Below are 18,134 nucleotides of genomic sequence, written 5' to 3' on the forward strand. Positions count from 1 at the left end.
AAAAAGCTCCAAAAGTGAGTATATACATATAGTTACTTGGTCTCCTTTTCATTTCAGTGCCGTTAACATAAAATTCATCATGGCCATATTGTAAATTCCCAGGTAAAGCAGTTTTTACTTTTTCCAGTTGACCAACATGATGGTTACACCCTTAATAATTATTTGCCATTTCCATCAGTAGTGCATTGTAGTCAGATGGCTAAGCCATGAAGTGATGCTTAGTTTGAGGGAGGAAGTAAACACCTTTATCATATGTATGTTTTCATGTCAAGTCTTACTATTCTGTTTCATTGGTCTGTGTTCATACACTGGTATCAGCATCAATTTCTGAGGCCTTATATCATTTTTTTCATATGTCAAGTGTAGGTTCCCTCTTCCCCCTTGCTCTTTTCCATTTTCCTGGCTATTACTACTTTTCTTTTTGTATAAGAGCTTTAGATTTGATTTGTCTGATTCAGTTTTTTTTTTCTCCTTGAGATTGGATTAAATATATAAATTCAGGGAAGGTTGAAATCTCTGATATTGACTATTCTTTATTGTGAAAACTGAGCATGTCATTCTACTTGTTCAGGTCTTTTGTGTCTTTCAGTGGTATTTTGAAAGTTTCCGTGCATATGTATATATATCTTGTTAAGTTGATCCCTAGATCTTTTCTTTTTTCTGACTGTTGAAAGTGGTATTTTTTCCTTCTTTATATAAATCTTCTGATGAATGGAATATATGTAAAATTTTGTTTTTCCAGCCTTACCAAATTATTTTATTGCTTTCACTAGTTTTTTTTAACTAGTTCCAGGTATTAATATCTGAATATAGTGATAACTTATCTCCTCCTGTCTAACTTTTTATGCCTGTGACTTATTTCTCTTAACTAATTGCATTGACTATGCCATAATTTTGTTAATTTTTCTTTAATAGAGGAACTGGATATTGTTACATCCTTAGAATTATGGCGGATAAATTAACAAGAATTGCTATTGTCAATCATGACAAATGTAAACCTAAGAAGTGTCGGCAGGAGTGCAAAAAGAGTTGCCCTGTGGTTCGAATGGGTAAGCTGTTCTGTGGATCATTTAAGGATAAGAGAAGGTTTTAAAAGGAATACACTGTCTTTATGGTTCTCTAGGCTTTAGTATATACTTTTCTCCCCCGTTAGTTTCTTTAAAATGTAAAAATAAGACCAGATTTTCTTCTAAATTTCTTTTAATGCTTTGTGACTAAATGATCCTGTTTAAGTTCATTGAATACAAAATCAAACCAGAGTTCAAATTACTGAGATTCTTACTGTCCTACAAAATCCTATGGTTACTTTAAGTCATGAAGAAAGGACTGCCAAGATGTTTGTATTGATATTTGATAGTATTCTCCTTAAAAAAAAAAAAAAAAAAAAAGCTTAATATGAATGACTATTCATGAGGTTTTGCTATAGTTTCAAGAGTAAATAAATTTACGACCATTCAGAATTGATGACTTACTGGTCGTCTTTAAGGGCTAAACTAAATAATTTTTACTTTAAATATACTAGTGAGGTATAAGCTTACTAAATCTTAAAAGGAAATTTAGATGTCATGTGTTACAGTCTACCGTGCTATTCAGAAATTCCATTATTAATATCCCTAATGCCAGGTTTAATTTTGTTTGTGTATTAGATGTCCACATACCTTTGGGAAGCTTCCCTGATTTAGCTAACGCATTTCATTCCCTTATCTGGTGTACATTACCATTTTCAAGGCATATTTTATGGATTATATATTCAGGTCAGTCAGCTTAAAAGTAAAGCTGTTTTAGGATCCGCTGTATTTTTATTAGCATATTTTCTTCCCGTAGTAGATTAAACAAATAAGCATATTAGAGTCATCTCTGCCTTGCCTGACAAGAGTATTCATATAAGTAGTTAAGTTCAGTAATCTATCCAAAGCACTGATTTATATTTCTTTCTGTGGCCTTTCTTTTTGAAAACTTGATTCTATATGGAAATTTGGAACCAGAATTGCCGAAATAACAGTGTTCAGAAAATTAGAACATCAGGAGAAATGACTTAATTCTATCTTTTCCTTTGCCAGGAAAATTATGCATAGAGGTTGTCCCCCAGAGCAAAATAGCATGGATTTCTGAAACTCTTTGTATTGGTTGTGGTATTTGTATTAAAGTAAGTGATATTTTATTTATTGGATCAAATTTGTAACCTAAAAATGAAATCTGAAAATTCTGAGTACATTATAACTATTTTAGAGCCAAATATAAAAATAGAATAAAGAATACAAATTCAGAAAAATAGTGTTCTTATATCAATATTATTATTGCTTTTTCAATTAATTAACCACCCCACTTAACAGTTATCCTTAAAAATTAATAATAAGGGCTTCCCTGGTGGCGCAGTGGTTGGGAGTCCGCCTGCCGATGCAGGGGACGCGGGTTCATTCCCCGGTCCAGGAAGATCCCACGTGCCGCGGAGCGGCTGGGCCCGTGAGCCATGGCCGCTGAGCCTGCGCATCCGGAGCCTGTGCTCCGCAATGGGAGAGACCACAACAGTGAGAGGCCTGCATACCGCAAAAAATAAATAAATAAATAAATAAAAGTTATTTTTGCTGTATGCAACTTCGTAAAGCCATTTCCAACCAAAATTAATTTTTTTTCTCCCTTTTATGAGAAGGACATTCTCCAAGTCTTTACCAGAACTTTTTTGAAATATAAAAAATATGAGTCATATTACATACATTTTTTTCAAGTCTGTGTTTAATTTTATTTTTTAAATTTATTTATTTCATTTATTTATTTGGCTGTGCTGGGTCTTAGTTGTGGCTCAAGGGCTCCTTAGTTGTGGCATGCAAACTCTTAGTTGCGGCATGCACGTGGGGTCCGGTTCCCTGGCCAGGGAACGAACCTGGGCCTCCTGCATTGGGAGTGCAGAGTCTTAACCACTGTGCCACCAGGGAAGTCCCTGTGTTTAATTTAAAATTCACACTTTTTTTTTTTTTTTTTGCGGTACACGGGCCTCTCACTGTTGTGGCCTCTCCCGTTGCGGAGCACAGGCTCCGGACGTGCAGGCTCAGCGGTCATGACTCACGGGCCCAGCCGCTCCGCGGCATATAGGATCTTCCTGGACCGGGGCATGAACCTGTGTCCCCTGCATCGGCAGGTGGACTCTCAACCACTGCACCACTAGGGAAGCCCCTAAATTCACACTTTTAAATAAAAATGGACACAACCAAAAATTTTTTTAATTTAACCTAATCCTTAAGTACTGCTTTTGCTGTGTTATACATTCTTCTATTGTTGGATTTATCCCAATAGTGTAATTTTTCAAAATACCTCAGTTTTTGTTATCCTGAATGGTTTGAATAGGGCATTTTACTAAAGAATGATGGATTTCCAACTTTAGTTCATAAAAGATATTTAGGAGCCAGTGTATAAAGTTCTTAAATTAGTTATTTTTATTTACAGATAATATATTTTAGAAAGGAGATTTCCCAAAATATGGATACCATCTGTTATTTTTTCTAATAAGGTTTGTGTATTTTACATTGGTTTTTGAATCCTCGGTTAAGTATCCAGAAGTACCAGGCTTGGTACCTGAAAGTGTTTTTTCTTGTTTTTAAAATATAAGCAGGAGATATTTCTTCCAACAAATACTAATCTTTTATTATTTGCCTGCCAGTGTTTTGGGTGGTGGAAATCTTATTTTGAACAATATATTCGATTTTATTTTCTTTCCTCACTGCTATAAAAAAATGAGATTCCAGAATTTGGGGTATGCACTTCAGTGGCTGAAAAGAAACTGATGTGATGAATTGTTTGCGGGGGGCGGGTAGTGTATACCCCCTGAACACTAAGATACTTGTAATGCACCACATATATGAGCAATGTGGCTATTTTTTTCTTTGTAGATTAAGAGAAGTTTAAATTACTTGCAGCCTGTAAGCATTTTATGTACATTGATGGAGTAATAGAGGATACTGTAAATGGAGGTAATTTCGTTTGCAGAAAAAATCTCGTGTAAAGAACTAATAATTTTTTTTAGAGGTTGGTGATTATTTTGCTAGAAAACAAAGAGTTGTTTTTTAAACCTCTGTGTTCTTGTAACTTAGGAAATGGGAATTCCCTGAAATCTTTATATACAGAGACTTGAATTAGTCCCCTGAGCTCATTGAACAGTTCTGCTGAACAGATTTCTAATCTGAGGTTATATTCTGGTTGTACCTTTATAGTCATCTGTACTGCTGAGAAATTTTTCTAGCCACGTTACCACTCTTAAATCACCTTCCAGTTCTTGCCATTCTTGTTCCTTGGGCATTTATCTGATTGATAGTCACTTATTGTTTGAATAAGTTTTTCTATGAGGTTTTTTTTTTTTTAATGTGAATTTTCTCAATTGGAATATGAAGTATCTTTTTCGTATGGGATGGTTACAAATCACAATGGAAAGACGTTAGTCCTTGCTCTGTGCAAATACTATGCTAGCTGTTGTTGGGACATAAGTAGACCAAGAAAGGTACAATCCATGGCCTTAAAGGACTTTACAGGGTAGAAATGGAAGCATACAGAGACAGGAAGAAGAAGATAAAGGGAAGGCGTTTCTCATTGACTGAATATGGAACTGTATGCTCAATAACTGTGTTTTATCTTGCTCTTAACCTTATCATACAAAAGCCTCCAGTTCTGTAAGGTTTTGCAGTAAGTATTAAACACATTAAATGTCCAGGATTATACCAGTCACTAGGGGGAAAACAGAATTATTAGATATGATTCTTGCCTTCAAGGAACTTAACCTTTTTAAGCAAAGGATAGGAAATGAAACAATACTTTACGTCTATGTGAAACTCCCACTTTTGGAAGATAAATTATAAAAATGTCTTCATCTGTTCATTTCAGTCATGCCTATATTTCTAAAAATTAACAGAAAACTAATTCTTTAAATAACAGAAGTGCCCCTTTGGTGCCTTATCAATTGTCAATTTACCAAGCAACTTGGAAAAAGAAACAACACATCGATACTGTGCCAACGCCTTCAAGCTTCACAGGTATATTTCCAAGTCAGCATTCTTCTTTACTTCAGTCAAGAGTAAATCCATTTGGAATTTTCAGAGAAATAACAAAAATGGAAAAAAAGTGGTATTAACTTTTACATCCACTAAAGCAAAATATAGTATTATAACATCATGCAGAATCATACTGTATATGTCAGTGGTTCATTCTAGCTAACATTAAAATTACCTGAGGGTCTTTTTAAAACTACTAATGCCCAGGTAATTTCAGCCCAGTTGAATTACATCTTATCTCTGGATGTACAGTCTGGACTTAGTAAGTTGAAAAGGCTCCCAGTGATTCTGATATACAGCTGGGGGTGAGAATCACTGTTGTTAATAATATCCTTATCCCCAGAATACTTTTAAGGGAACTCATCTTGATTTTATTTATCTATTAATCTCATAATCTACAGAGAATATTACTCTGGACTTCGACATATATTGTTAATGACGCATTCTTTGAGGTTTTTAATCTGCTGAACACTAATATTTTCAATCTAGGAGTCTAGATTTAACTAATAAAAGGGTATTTCTCAGCCTGCCAGCTTTAAGGGGCCTACTGCAGCAGGGAGAATGAAGTGGAATATTTCTGGTTGATGTGGCACTTCTCTCCTTGTAAGTGAATGGCAGGCCAAAAAAAAGAAAGACAGTGTGAGGTTGCATCTGCTGTGCAGTTTTGTACCAAACCATTTTATTATACATTAAAACTGAGCCTTATATGGAAAGAAAAATTGTTACTTTAGAATAGACTTTGAGTGAAAGTTGAATAAATAAAATTTGGAGTAATATTAGTCATGGATGCATTCCTAACAACAGTTTAAGTTAATCTTGGCTGCTGTTTTTTCCTAATAGCCAGTAATATCTGGCATATATCTCTTTTGTCTTATTAATGAATGTGTGTGGAGTGCAAGCGCATTAAAATACATCATTCTGGTATTACGTCACTTTTTCTACATAAGTCTGAGTTGTCTTATTATTTTTGTACACTTATGACAGGTTGCCCATTCCTCGTCCAGGTGAAGTTTTGGGATTAGTTGGAACTAATGGTATTGGAAAGTCAACTGCTTTAAAAATTTTAGCAGGAAAGCAAAAGCCAAACCTTGGAAAATATGATGTATGTATTACCACCTTATAAAAATGAATATCTTGGTTCAGTTTTATGAGGCTATGAAGGAGAGAGTATGTGTGATTTTATTTTTTAATGTTCTTATTTTCAAGATTATTTGTGGAATTAATGCTGAGAAACTATAAATGAAACTCCTTTTTAGGTAAAATCTGTTAATGCTGCTTAATTGATAATTCTGAGCTTTCGTAAACTGTTATGAGTTGGTGTTCTCTTGATTTGAAATTAAATCCACCTCTAATATTATCTTAGAAGCAGAGGTATTCTGTTTGGTTATGTGTTCTATTTTGTATAACATTCATCCTCTTTGCAACTGTATTATTAAATTCAGGTAATTATACATATATTTCTAGGACCCACCTGATTGGCAAGAAATTTTGACTTACTTCCGTGGATCTGAATTGCAGAATTACTTTACCAAGATTCTTGAAGATGACCTAAAAGCCATTATCAAACCTCAGTATGTAGACCAGATTCCCAAGGCTGCAAAGGTCAGTTGCTTTTTAGGAGAAATTTAGTGGGTATTACAGATATTGGTGGACATATAAAAGATAAATCAAAGTAAACTTGTTTTATTTTGTGACTCTTTTTAATAGTGAGGGAATTTTAGTATTGAAGGAAAATAATACTATTTCTGATATATTATGGCAGGGGACAGTGGGGTGTATTTTGGACCGAAAAGATGAAACAAAGACGCAAGCGATTGTATGTCAGCAGCTCGGTAAGTGTTTATTTTGTGTATGTGTTTTAATAGGCCCTGAACTTAACTTATAAAGATAGGTATCTTTATATGGATTACTGAAATAAATGGAAAAATCTCTAGTAGTTGTCGTATTTTCAACAGAAATATTCAAACAGAGAATGATTTGCAATGTACATTTTACCTTGAAGAGGTAAAATAAAATAACATTGAACACAATGCCTCTATCTTCTTTGTAGATTTAACCCATCTAAAAGAGCGCAATGTTGAAGATCTTTCAGGAGGAGAGTTGCAGAGATTTGCCTGTGCTGTCGTTTGTATACAGAAAGCTGATATGTAGGTTACTTTATACTTTTTGTAAATCTTATCTCTACTTTAGAGTTTTTGTTTATAATGCTGCTAATAGAGCAGTGGTTTGAGAGAAATTAATAGGAAAAGTATCTAATGTTCTAACTTTGAGGTCAGATGTTGAAGCAGTTGTGCATCCATTGCCCATTTCCCTGTTATTCCATCGGGGTAAAATTTCATTTAGGTAAGTACCTTATAACTTATGGGTTCTGGAGCTCTTTAATCTGAAGTCAGCTGTTTATTTTGTAAACTCTCTTTATACATAAGAAGGACATTTTTTTAAGATGAAGCTCTCCTACCAGGCCGGCAAGGTTTTCCATAGCTCAAGTGGAAAATCAGGTTTTTTAGGTTATCCTAAATCAGGGTGGCTTGCCATGTGAGAGAGAAGAAGGAAGTGAAAAGGGCGAGTTTCCTTTCTACCTTTTAATGCCTCTCTTCTCCCAGATAGTTTTTGCTCTCGTCTTTTTCCATACTTCTACTCTGGCGTCCAATGCAGGCTAGTTTTTCTCCATTAAGTATTCTGGGCAGAGCCCTCCTTTCCAAAAACTCTGTTTGCTTTAGTGCAACCGACTTTAGCCAATTAAGAGAGCCCTCTGAATTACTTCGGAATATATCAGAATATTTTTCATGAGGAGATAACGGTTTGTAAGTTAGCCGAATCTAGGAGTCCCTCCCCAGACTTGATATGCAGTCCTGCCTTTCGTAATTTATTTTCTTCCTTCTACTTCTGAACAGAATACAGAAATTTTTACCATTATGGGGTGGGCTCCTCATTATTATAAGGGGATTTTTGTTGTTGTTAAATCAGAAACTGTATCTCAGTGCTTTAAAATAACATGCAAGATAGAATTTTATCATACTTGCCTTTCAAATTTTTATGTTTGCTTTTTTTTTCATAGTTTCATGTTTGATGAACCTTCTAGTTACCTAGATGTCAAGCAGCGTTTAAAGGCTGCTATTACTATACGATCTCTAATAAATCCAGATAGGTAAGTACAGATTTGGTATATGCCTGTGCTGTTTTGTTTGAGGACATTCACAGATTTCTAAAGTTTAAACACTGGGACCATCAATGTCACATATGTGTGCGTGTTTTCCATCTTGGTTTTTGGAGCTATCCCTTGAACTTACCTTCCTCTATCTAGAAAAGAGATTCTTAATGCAAGATCCATTTACTACCATACCTGTTTCCAGGGAGCCTCAGAATACTCTGTAGTGATATGCAAATTTTGGCATATATGTATGGATTTCTGGGAAGCAGATCCTTAACTTTTACCAGATCCTCAAATGGATATGTCACTCATACACACAATTTTAGAACAGAGTAATTACGGTTTCCCAGGTCTTAGCACAAGGGAGGTCTTAAAAACTTCTGTTAAGTAATCACGACGTCCTGTATTTGTAGGGTGCTTTTGTAGTTTGCAGAGTTTTTATATCCATTATCTCATTTGTGCCTTAGTAATCTTGTAAGTAAGAATCTTTAGGTGGTATTCCCATTTTGCAGGTGAAGATGTTTTAAGGTCAGAAAAGCTAGTTATTTCTAGGTTTCCAATTTATGATACGGCAAGAACCCAGGGCTTTTTTCTGTTCCTCTCTTTAGTAGCTGATTTAATTCATAGCTGATCTTACAACAGAGCAAGAGAAATCCCTAGGGATCAAAAAACCAAAGAGAGAACTGTAAATGACAGGGGAAAAACAAGGATGGCTTTCTTGAGGGGACGTTGCTTGTCTCTGTAGTAACTCTTGAGCTTTAACAGCCACTTGTGGGCAAGAAGCAAGGCCTTGTATTGAATTATCACACAAAATGCCGGGACTCTCAAACGACTGCTTTCTCAGCAAAAGAGCAAACACAGGAGGATGTCAAGGAAACATACACCTGTCACTAACTGAGATCCTTGAAAATGGAGGGCTGGCTCCCCTTCAGATCTCTTTAGGGATTGGCAGCTCACATGGATATGGAATTGAAATTTATGTGATCAGGGGAGTCTCAGAACCATCCATGTTAAGAAAGTAACATAACAAGAGGGCCCTAGAATCTTTAGTTCTGTGGTACCTAGATGAAGCAAATATAAAACCACTCTGGAAGCATATGCCCTCAACCCTGGTCACACAGGATTTCTACAGGTAAAGACTCAAGAGCTTTAAGCCCAGGGTTATAAATGATAGGAGGAAACTGTCTACAAATGAGTCAGTAAACACAACAAACAGCAGGATTTAGACTTTCAGGGACTTCGAGTGACATTCTCAAAGAGACTGTAAAATAATATTTAAAATAATTTAAAACTAAGAATATGATACTACAAAAAAGCAACAGGTAAATGTTTAAAAAACCCAAACAAATCTAGAAATTAAAAGTATAGTCATGACGTTGAAAACTCACTGGACAGATTAGACAGGTTAGGTACAACAGAAAAGAGTGTGAGAAACTTGAAAGGTTGGTCTGAGCAAGCTACCAGAATACAGCAGAGAGAGAATAAGATTGAAATAAAGAAGGGAGGTTCAGAGACATGGAGAATGGGATAAGAGAGAATAGAATGAGAAGATGATTTACATATGTCTTAATAGGAGTCTGAAAAATAAAGCTATGAAAAGGTCATGGCTGGGTATTTTCCAGAATTGGAAAACTTGACTTCATAGATTCAAGGAGCAAATGATCCATGTAGATACCTTGAAGTAAAACTTGGAATATGAGTGGTAAAGAGACAGTCTTAGTTGAGCCAAAGCGTAACCATAATTTTCACTTCATACATAGACCAGGGCATTATGATAGCCTCTTTGGGGGAAGTAAGACTATAAAATGTCCCAATTTTCAGGGACTTCAGGATAAGGTAAATTAAAGAATACATAAGCAGTCAAGTCAGTAGTTCTCAATCCTAATACCTTTTTATAAAACATTTTTATATTCCTTTGTTTTACTGAAATGGATACCATAGATATTATCTACATTTACACATAATTTTTTTAATACTATATAATGCTTTAACCATAATGAAAAAGCTAAAAGGATAATAATTTACAACCAGGTGACATGTATTTCAATATTCAGCCAAATCACTACATTCTATATTATGAGAGGGCAGTAACCATAGTTGTAAAAGGGATAACATGCCAAAACAGGTTAGATTGACAAAGTGAAGAAAATGATTGTTAGATTTTCTCAGATGTGCTGGGTCTCATTTTTATAGGTATAGGGTCAAAATAATCTCTTTGTAGTGATAGACTGATAATAAAAAGTTACAGGAAGTATATCTGCATCCTGAAATTCTACAACATATCAAGGCATACATTCAGTCTTTAATGCTGTAAAAAGATTTTGAAGATCATATCCTCCGATAAACAACAAGAAATAGAGGATGGATTAGAGAGGGGAACAGTAATGTGAGAGGAAGATTAAAAACCAACAGATAACCCAAAATTAAGTGTAGGGTGTAAATTTTCATAGCATACATTTCTCATGTTGCAGATTATTGTTTCTTCCCAAACTGTCAGAAAATTAGAGTGGCTCTCCTAAATCTTTTTTAACATTTTGGACTTCTGCATAAGCTCCATTTGAAAGTAGGGAAAGCAGGAGGTGTGACTTATTTTTTTCTTCTTTTCAAAGCACATTAAAAGCCACTAGATAATAACTATGCTGCCTTATACTGGGCCTTGAAGATTTTAATGGTAAAAAAGCAGAGAATTATTCCAGATAATGGAACATTGCCAATAAAGATACCAAGGCAGGATAAATATTGGCCCACTTGGGTGATTTGCCATTTTTATTGATGCTCACCACATTCAACAGTGGGCAAAAGTTTATTTGCATATTAAGAAGGGTGTTCCTACTGGAGGTAGAATTGGAGGTGAACCATGAAAGGGTTATGTAGAATTTCAGCAGGTGAGGATTTTAGACCATTGAAATGATAGACCACCCTTGGACACACAGGGATAGAAGGGTAGATTATTCAGGAAACAAGCAAAGAGCCATTTTTCAGTGTGTCCTATATATAAATGAAATAAAAGAAATACAGATGCTGTGGTTCAGTTGACCAATTTTTCGACTTTACAATATTGTGAAAGCAATACACATTCAGTAGAAACTGTATTTCAAATTTTGAATTTTGATATTTTCCCGGTCTGGCGATAGGCAGTACGATATTGTCTTCTGATGCTGGGCAACGACAGCAAGCCACAGCTTCAAGTCAGCCACATGAGCACGAGGGTAAACAGCTGGTACCCTTACAACCATTCTGTTTTTCACTTTCAGTACAGTATTCAATACATTACATGAGATACTCAACACTTTATTATAAAATAGGCTTTATGTTACATGATTTTGCCCAACTGTAGGCTAATATAAGTGTTCTGAGCACATTTCGGGTAGGCTAGGCTAAGTATGATGTTTGTTAGATTAGGCATATTAAATGCATTTTCAAATTACGATGGGTTTATCAGGTGTAACCTTATAAATTGAGGAAGATCTATAGTAGCTAAAGTTTTGGAAGGTCTTAAAAGAAAGTCTGAAGATGTTATGTGTTTCATTTGGAACTGAGAGCCACATCTGGGGACCTGAAGAAAATGAGGTTTGTTAAAAGCCTATAACAATATTGATAGAAATGACAGCCTGAATTAGAATCTAGATAGAGAAAGAAAAGAATGAATGAGACATGCTTGACAATTTAAACAATACATGATTGCAAATAAAATTGAGTCTTTTTTTTTATGGGAGTAGTGATTCCATCAATAAAAATATGGCTGGTTTTTATTTGTACAGGAAGCTGATAAATTAGAATTTTATATAAAGCAGAAACTAACACACCATTGTAAAGCAATTATACTCCAATAAAGATGTTTAAAAAGAAAAAGAATTTTAGGTGTCTGTAGGACATTGCTTTTTGAACATCTTGAGCTAAGTTGAATAGGAATAAGATGTGTAAAAGCTTTATGATTATTATTTGCCTAATAGTTTCTATACTAGCAATACATTTTTCTTACCACTTGAAAAGTCATGTTATAGCCCATCCCATTTATAAAGTGCTCCAGTACACACACTAACCTATTTTCTTTCTTACTGTCACTAGATTTTTATTACCTGTAAAAACTTTTTGCTAACGTAGTGTTTTTTGGTATTTCATATCTATTCCTTGTCTCCACAGCTGAAGTGAAAATTCTCAGGTTGAGGATTCTGTTGTATTCTCTGTGCCTTCCTTACTACAGCTAGCATGAGACAGGACAAGTAGAAGGGTTTAATGCATAAGTTGAGGAGCATAATAAACAGGTTAGAATAGGTCTGATTTAAATCTATTATAATTGTTTCTGCTTTGTAAAGTTTATTTTAAAGTTTATTTTATTAACAAAACATTTATTTCATTTATTCATACACTATTTCATGTTAACTCTTTTAAGAAAACAATTTGAAATATGAACATTGATAATGAGTCTTAAAGAAAATGTTTTATAACTTAAGTTTAATATGGTCTTTATGGTTAATTTTTTTTTTTTTAAACATCTTTATTGGGGTATAATTGCTTTACAATGGTGTGTTAGTTTCTGCTTTACAACAAAGTGAATCAGCTATACATATACATATGTTCCCATATGTCTTCCCTCTTGCGTCTCCCTCCCTCCCACTCTCCCCATCCCACCCTTCCAGGCTGTCACAAAGCACCGAGCTAATATCCCTGTGCCTTGCGGCTGCTTCCCCCCAGCTATCTACCTTACTACGTTTGTTAGTGTGTATATGTCCATGACTCTCTCTCGCCCTGTCAAAACTCACCCTTCCCCCTCCCCATATCCTTAAGTCCGTTCTCCAGTAGGTCTGCGTCTTTATTCCTATCTTACCCCTAGGTTCTTCATAACATTTTTTTCCCTTAAATTCCATATATATGTGTTAGCATACGGTATTTGTCTTTTTCTTTCTGACTTACTTCACTCTGTATGACAGATTCTAGGTCTATCCATCTCATTACAAATAGCTCAATTTCATTTCTTTTTAAGGCTGAGTAATATTCCATTGTGTATATGTGCCACATCTTCTTTATCCATTCATCCGATGATGGGCGCTTAGGTTGTTTCCATGTCCTGGCTATTGTAAATAGAGCTGCAATGAACATTTTGGTACATGACTCTCTTTGAATTTTGGTTTTCTCAGGGTATATGCCAAGTAGTGGGATTGCTGGGTCATACGGTAATTCTATTTGTAGTTTTTTAAGGAACCTCCATACTGTTCTCCACAGTGGCTGAACCAATTCACATTCCCACCAGCAGTGCAAGAGTGTCCCCTTTTCTCCACACCCTCTCCAGCATTTATTGTTTCTAGATTTTTTGATGATGGCCATTCTGACTGGTGTGAGATGATATCTCATTGTAGTTTTGATTTGCATTTCTCTAATGATTAATGATGTTGAGCATTCTTTCATGTGTTTGTTGGCGTTCTGTATATCTTCTTTGGAGAAATGTCTATTTAGGTCTTCTGCCCATTTTTGGATGGGGTTGTTTGTTTTTTTGTTATTGAGCTGCATGAGCTGCTTGTAGATTTTGGAGATTAATCCTTTGTCAGTTGCTTCATTTGCAAATGTTTTCTCCCATTCTGAGGGTTGTCTTTTGGTCTTGGTTATGGTTTCCTTTGCTGTGCAAAAGCTTTGAAGTTTCATTAGGTCCCATTTGTTTATTTTTGTTTTTATTTCCATTACTCTAGGAGGTGGGTCAGAAAGGATCTTGCTGTGATTTATGTCATAGAGTGTTCTTCCTATGTTTTCTTCTAAGAGTTTGATAGTTTCTGGCCTTACATTTAGGTCTTTAATCCATTTTGAGCTTATTTTTGTGTATGGTGTTAGGGAGTGATCTAATCTCATACTTTTACATGTACCTGTCCAGTTTTCCCAGCACCATTTATTGAAGAGGCTGTCCTTTCTCCAATGTACATTCCTGCCTCCTTTATCAAAGATAAGGTGTCCATATGTGCGTGGGTTTATCTCTGGGCTTTCTGTCCTGTTCCACTGATCTATCTTTCTGTTTTTGTGCCAGTACCATACTGTCTTGATTACTGTTGCTTTGTAATATAGTCTGAAGTCAGGCAGCCTTATTCCTCCAGCTCCTTTTTTCGTTCTAAAGATTGCTTTGGCTATTCGGGGTCTTTTGTGTTTCCATACAAATTGCGAAATTTTTTGTTCTAGTTCTGTGAAAAATGCCAGTGGTAGTTTGATAGGGATTGCATTGAATCTGTAGATTGCTTTGGGTAGTAGGGTCATTTTCACAATGTTGATTCTTCCGATCCAAGAACATGGTATATCTCTCCATCTATTTGTATCATCTTTAATTTCTTTCATCAGTGTCTTATAATTTTCTGTATACAGGTCTTTCGTATCCTTAGGTAGGTTTATTCCTAGATATTTTATTCTTTTTGTTGCAATGGTAAATGGGAGTGTTTTCTTGATTTCACTTTCAGATTTTTCATCATTAGTATATAGGAATGCCAGAGATTTCTGTGCATTAATTTTGTATCCTGCTACTTTACCAAATTCATTGATTAGCTCTAGTAGTTTTCTGGTAGCATCTTTAGTATTCTCTATGTATAGTATCATGTCATCTGCAAACAGTGACAGCTTTACTTCTTCTTTTCCGATTTGGATTCCTTTTATTTCCTTTTCTTCTCTGATTGCTGTGGCTAAAACTTCCCAAACTATGTTGAATAAGAGTGGTGAGAGTGGGCAACCTTGTCTTGTTCCTGATCTTAGTGGAAATGCTTTCAGTTTTTCACCATTGAGGATGATGTTTGCTGTGGGCTTGTCATATATGGCTTTTATTATGTTTAGGAAAGTTCCCTCTATGCCTACTTTCTGGAGGGTTTTTATCATAAATGGGTGTTGAATTTTGTCGAAAGCTTTCTCTGCATCTATTGAGATGATATGGTTTTTCTCCTTCAATTTGTTAATATGGTTTATCACATTGATAGATTTGCGTATATTGAAGAATCCTTACATTCCTGGAATAAACCCCACTTGATCATGGTGTATGATCCTTTTAATGTGCTGTTGGATTCTGTTTGCTAGTATTTTGTTGAGGATTTTTGCATCTATGTTCATCAGTGATATTGGCCTGTAGTTTTCTTTCTTTGTGACATCCTTGTCTGGTTTTGGTATCAAGGTGATGGTGGCTTCGTAGAAGGAATTTGGGAGTGTTCCTCCCTCTGCTATATTTTGGAAGAGTTTGAGAAGGATAGGTGTTAGCTCTTCTCTAAACGTTTGATAGAATTCACCTGTGAAGCCATCTGGTCCTGGGCTTTTGTTTGTTGGAAGGTTTTTAATCACAGTTTCAATTTCAGTGCTTGTGATTGGTCTGTTCATATTTTCTATTTCTTCCTGATTCAGTCTTGGCAGGTTGTGCATTTCTAAGAATCTGTCCATTTCTTCCAGATTGTCCATTTTATTGGCATAGAGTTGCTTGTAGTAATCTCTCATGATTTTTTTTATTTCTGCAGTGTCAGTTGTTACTTCTCCTTTTTCATTTCTAATTCTATTGATTTGAGTCTTCTCCCTTTTTTTCTTGATGAGTCTGGCTAGTGGTTTATCTATTTTGTTTATCTTCTCAAAGAACCAGCTTTTAGTTTTATTGATCTTTGCTATTGTTTCCTTCATTTCTTTTTCATTTATTTCTGATCTGATTTTTATGATTTCTTTCCTTCTGCTAGCTTTGGGGTTTTTTTGTTCTTCTTTCTCTAATTGCTTGAGGTGCAAGGTTAGGTTGTTTGTTCGAGATGTTTCCTGCTTCTTAAGGTGGGCTTGTATTGCTATAAACCTCCCCCTTAGAACTGCTTTTGCTGCATCCCATAGGTTTTGGGTCGTTGTGTCTCCATTGTCATTTGTTTCTAGGTATTTTTTTATTTCCTCTTTGATTTCTTCAGTGATCACTTCATTATTAAGTAGTGTATTGTTTAGCCTCCATGTGTTTGTATTTTTTACAGATCTTTTCCTGTAATTGATATCTAGTCTCATGGCGTTGTGGTCGGAAAAGATACTTGATACAATTTCAGTTTTCTTAAATTTACCAAGGCTTGATTTGTGACCCAAGATATGATCTATCCTGGAGAATGTTCCATGAGCACTTGAGAAAAATGTGTATTCTGTTGTTTTTGGATGGAGTGTCCTATAAATATCAATTAAGTCCATCTTGTTTAATGTATCATTTAAAGCTTGTGTTTCCTTATTTATTTTCATTTTGGATGATCTGTCCATGGGTGAAAGTGGGGTGTTAAAGTCCCCTACTATGAATGTGTTACTGTTGATCTCCCCTTTTATGGTTGTTAGTATTTGCCTTATGTATTGAGGTGCTCCTATGTTGGGTGCATAAATATTTACAATTGTTATATCTTCTTCTTGGATCGATCCCTTGATCATTATGTAGTGTCCTTCTTTGTCCCTTTTAATAGTCCTTATTTTAAAGTCTATTTTGTCTGATATGAGAATTGCTACTCCAGCTTTCTTTTGGTTTCCATTTGCATGGAATATCTTTTTCCATCCCCTTACTTTCAGTCTGTATGTGTCTCTAGTTCTGAAGTGGGTCTCTTGTAGACAGCATATATAAGGGTCTTGTTTTTGTATCCATTCAGCCAATCTGTGTCTTTTGGTGGGAGCATTTAGTCCATTTACATTTAAGGTAATTATTGATATGTATGTTCCTATTTCCATTTTATATATTGTTTTGGGTTCGCTACTATAGGTCATTTCCTTCTCTTGTGTTTCGTGTCTAGAGAAGTTCCTTTAGCATTTGTTGTAAAGCTGGTTTGGTGGTGCTGAACTCTCTCAGCTTTTGCTTGTCTGTAAAGGTTTTAATTTCTCCATCAAATGTGAATGAGATCCTTGCTGGGTAGAGTAGTCTTGGTTTCAGGCTATTCTCCTTCATCACTTTCAGTATGTCCTGCCACTCCCTTCTGGCTTGTAGGGTTTCTGCTGAGAGATCAGCTGTTAACCTTATGGGGATTCCCTTGTGTGTTATTTGTTGTTTTTCCCTTGCTGCTTTTAATATGCTTTCTTTGTATTTAATTTTTGACAGTTTGATTAATATGTGTCTTGGCGTGTTTCTCCTTGTATTTATCCTGTATGGGACCCTCTGTGCTTCCTGGACTTGATTAACTATTTCCTTTCCCATATTAGGGAAGTTTTCAACTATAATCTCTTCAAATATTTTCTCAGTTCCTTTCTTTCTTTCTTCTTCTTCTGGAACCCCTATAATTCGAATGTTGGTGCGTTTCATGTTGTCCCAGAGGTCTCTGAGACTGTCCTCAGTTCTTTTCATTCTTTTTTCTTTATTCTGCTCTGCAGTAGTTATTTCCACTACTTTATCTTCCAGGTCACTTATCCGTTCTTCTGCCTCAGTTATTCTGCTATTGATCCTATCTAGAGTGATTTTAATTTCATTTATTGCATTGTTCATCGTTGCTTGTTTCATCTTTAGTTCTTGTAGGTCCTTGTTAACTGTTTCTTGCATTTTGTCCATTCTACTTCCAAGATTTTGGATCATCCTTACTATCATTATTCTGAATTCTTTTTCAGGTAGATTGCCTATTTCCTCTTCATTTGTTAGGTCTGGTGGGTTTTTATCTTGCTCCTTCATCTGCTGTGTGTTTTTCTGTCTTCTCATTTTGCTTATCTTACTGTGTTTGGGGTCTCCTTTTTGCAGGCTGCAGGTTTGTAGTTCCCGTTGTTTTTGATGTCTGTCTCCAGTGACTAAGGTTGTTTCAGCGGGTTGTGTAGGCTTCCTGGTGGAGGGGACTAGTGCCTGTGTTGTGCTGGATGAGGCTGGATCTTGTCTCTCTAGTGGGCAGGTTCACGTCTGGTGGTGTGTTTTGGGGTGTCTGTGGCCTTATTATGATTTTAGGCAGCCTCTCTGCTAATGGGTGGGGTTGTGTTCCTGTTTTGCTAGTTGTTTGGCATAGGTTGTCCAGCACTGTGGCTTGCTGGTC

The 18,134-nt window shown here is 35.6% G+C and overlaps 1 protein-coding gene across 1 annotated transcript in view; it reads left to right on the top strand.

Annotated features, from left to right (window-relative positions):
* Positions 1-18,134, top strand: part of ABCE1 (ATP binding cassette subfamily E member 1) — a 41,147-nt gene that overhangs the window by 4,655 nt on the left and 18,358 nt on the right. Inside the window, exons 2-9 of the mRNA XM_065877570.1 lie at positions 916-1,049; positions 2,061-2,146; positions 4,921-5,018; positions 6,021-6,138; positions 6,501-6,638; positions 6,799-6,868; positions 7,087-7,183; positions 8,095-8,184. Of these exons, the coding sequence (XP_065733642.1) occupies positions 947-1,049; positions 2,061-2,146; positions 4,921-5,018; positions 6,021-6,138; positions 6,501-6,638; positions 6,799-6,868; positions 7,087-7,183; positions 8,095-8,184 (800 nt within the window). The 5' untranslated portion in view covers positions 916-946. The remainder of the gene's footprint in view (positions 1-915; positions 1,050-2,060; positions 2,147-4,920; positions 5,019-6,020; positions 6,139-6,500; positions 6,639-6,798; positions 6,869-7,086; positions 7,184-8,094; positions 8,185-18,134) is intronic.

This window comes from Phocoena phocoena, chromosome 5 (assembly GCF_963924675.1).
Source record: "Phocoena phocoena chromosome 5, mPhoPho1.1, whole genome shotgun sequence".
Classification (NCBI taxonomy): domain Eukaryota; kingdom Metazoa; phylum Chordata; class Mammalia; order Artiodactyla; family Phocoenidae; genus Phocoena; species Phocoena phocoena.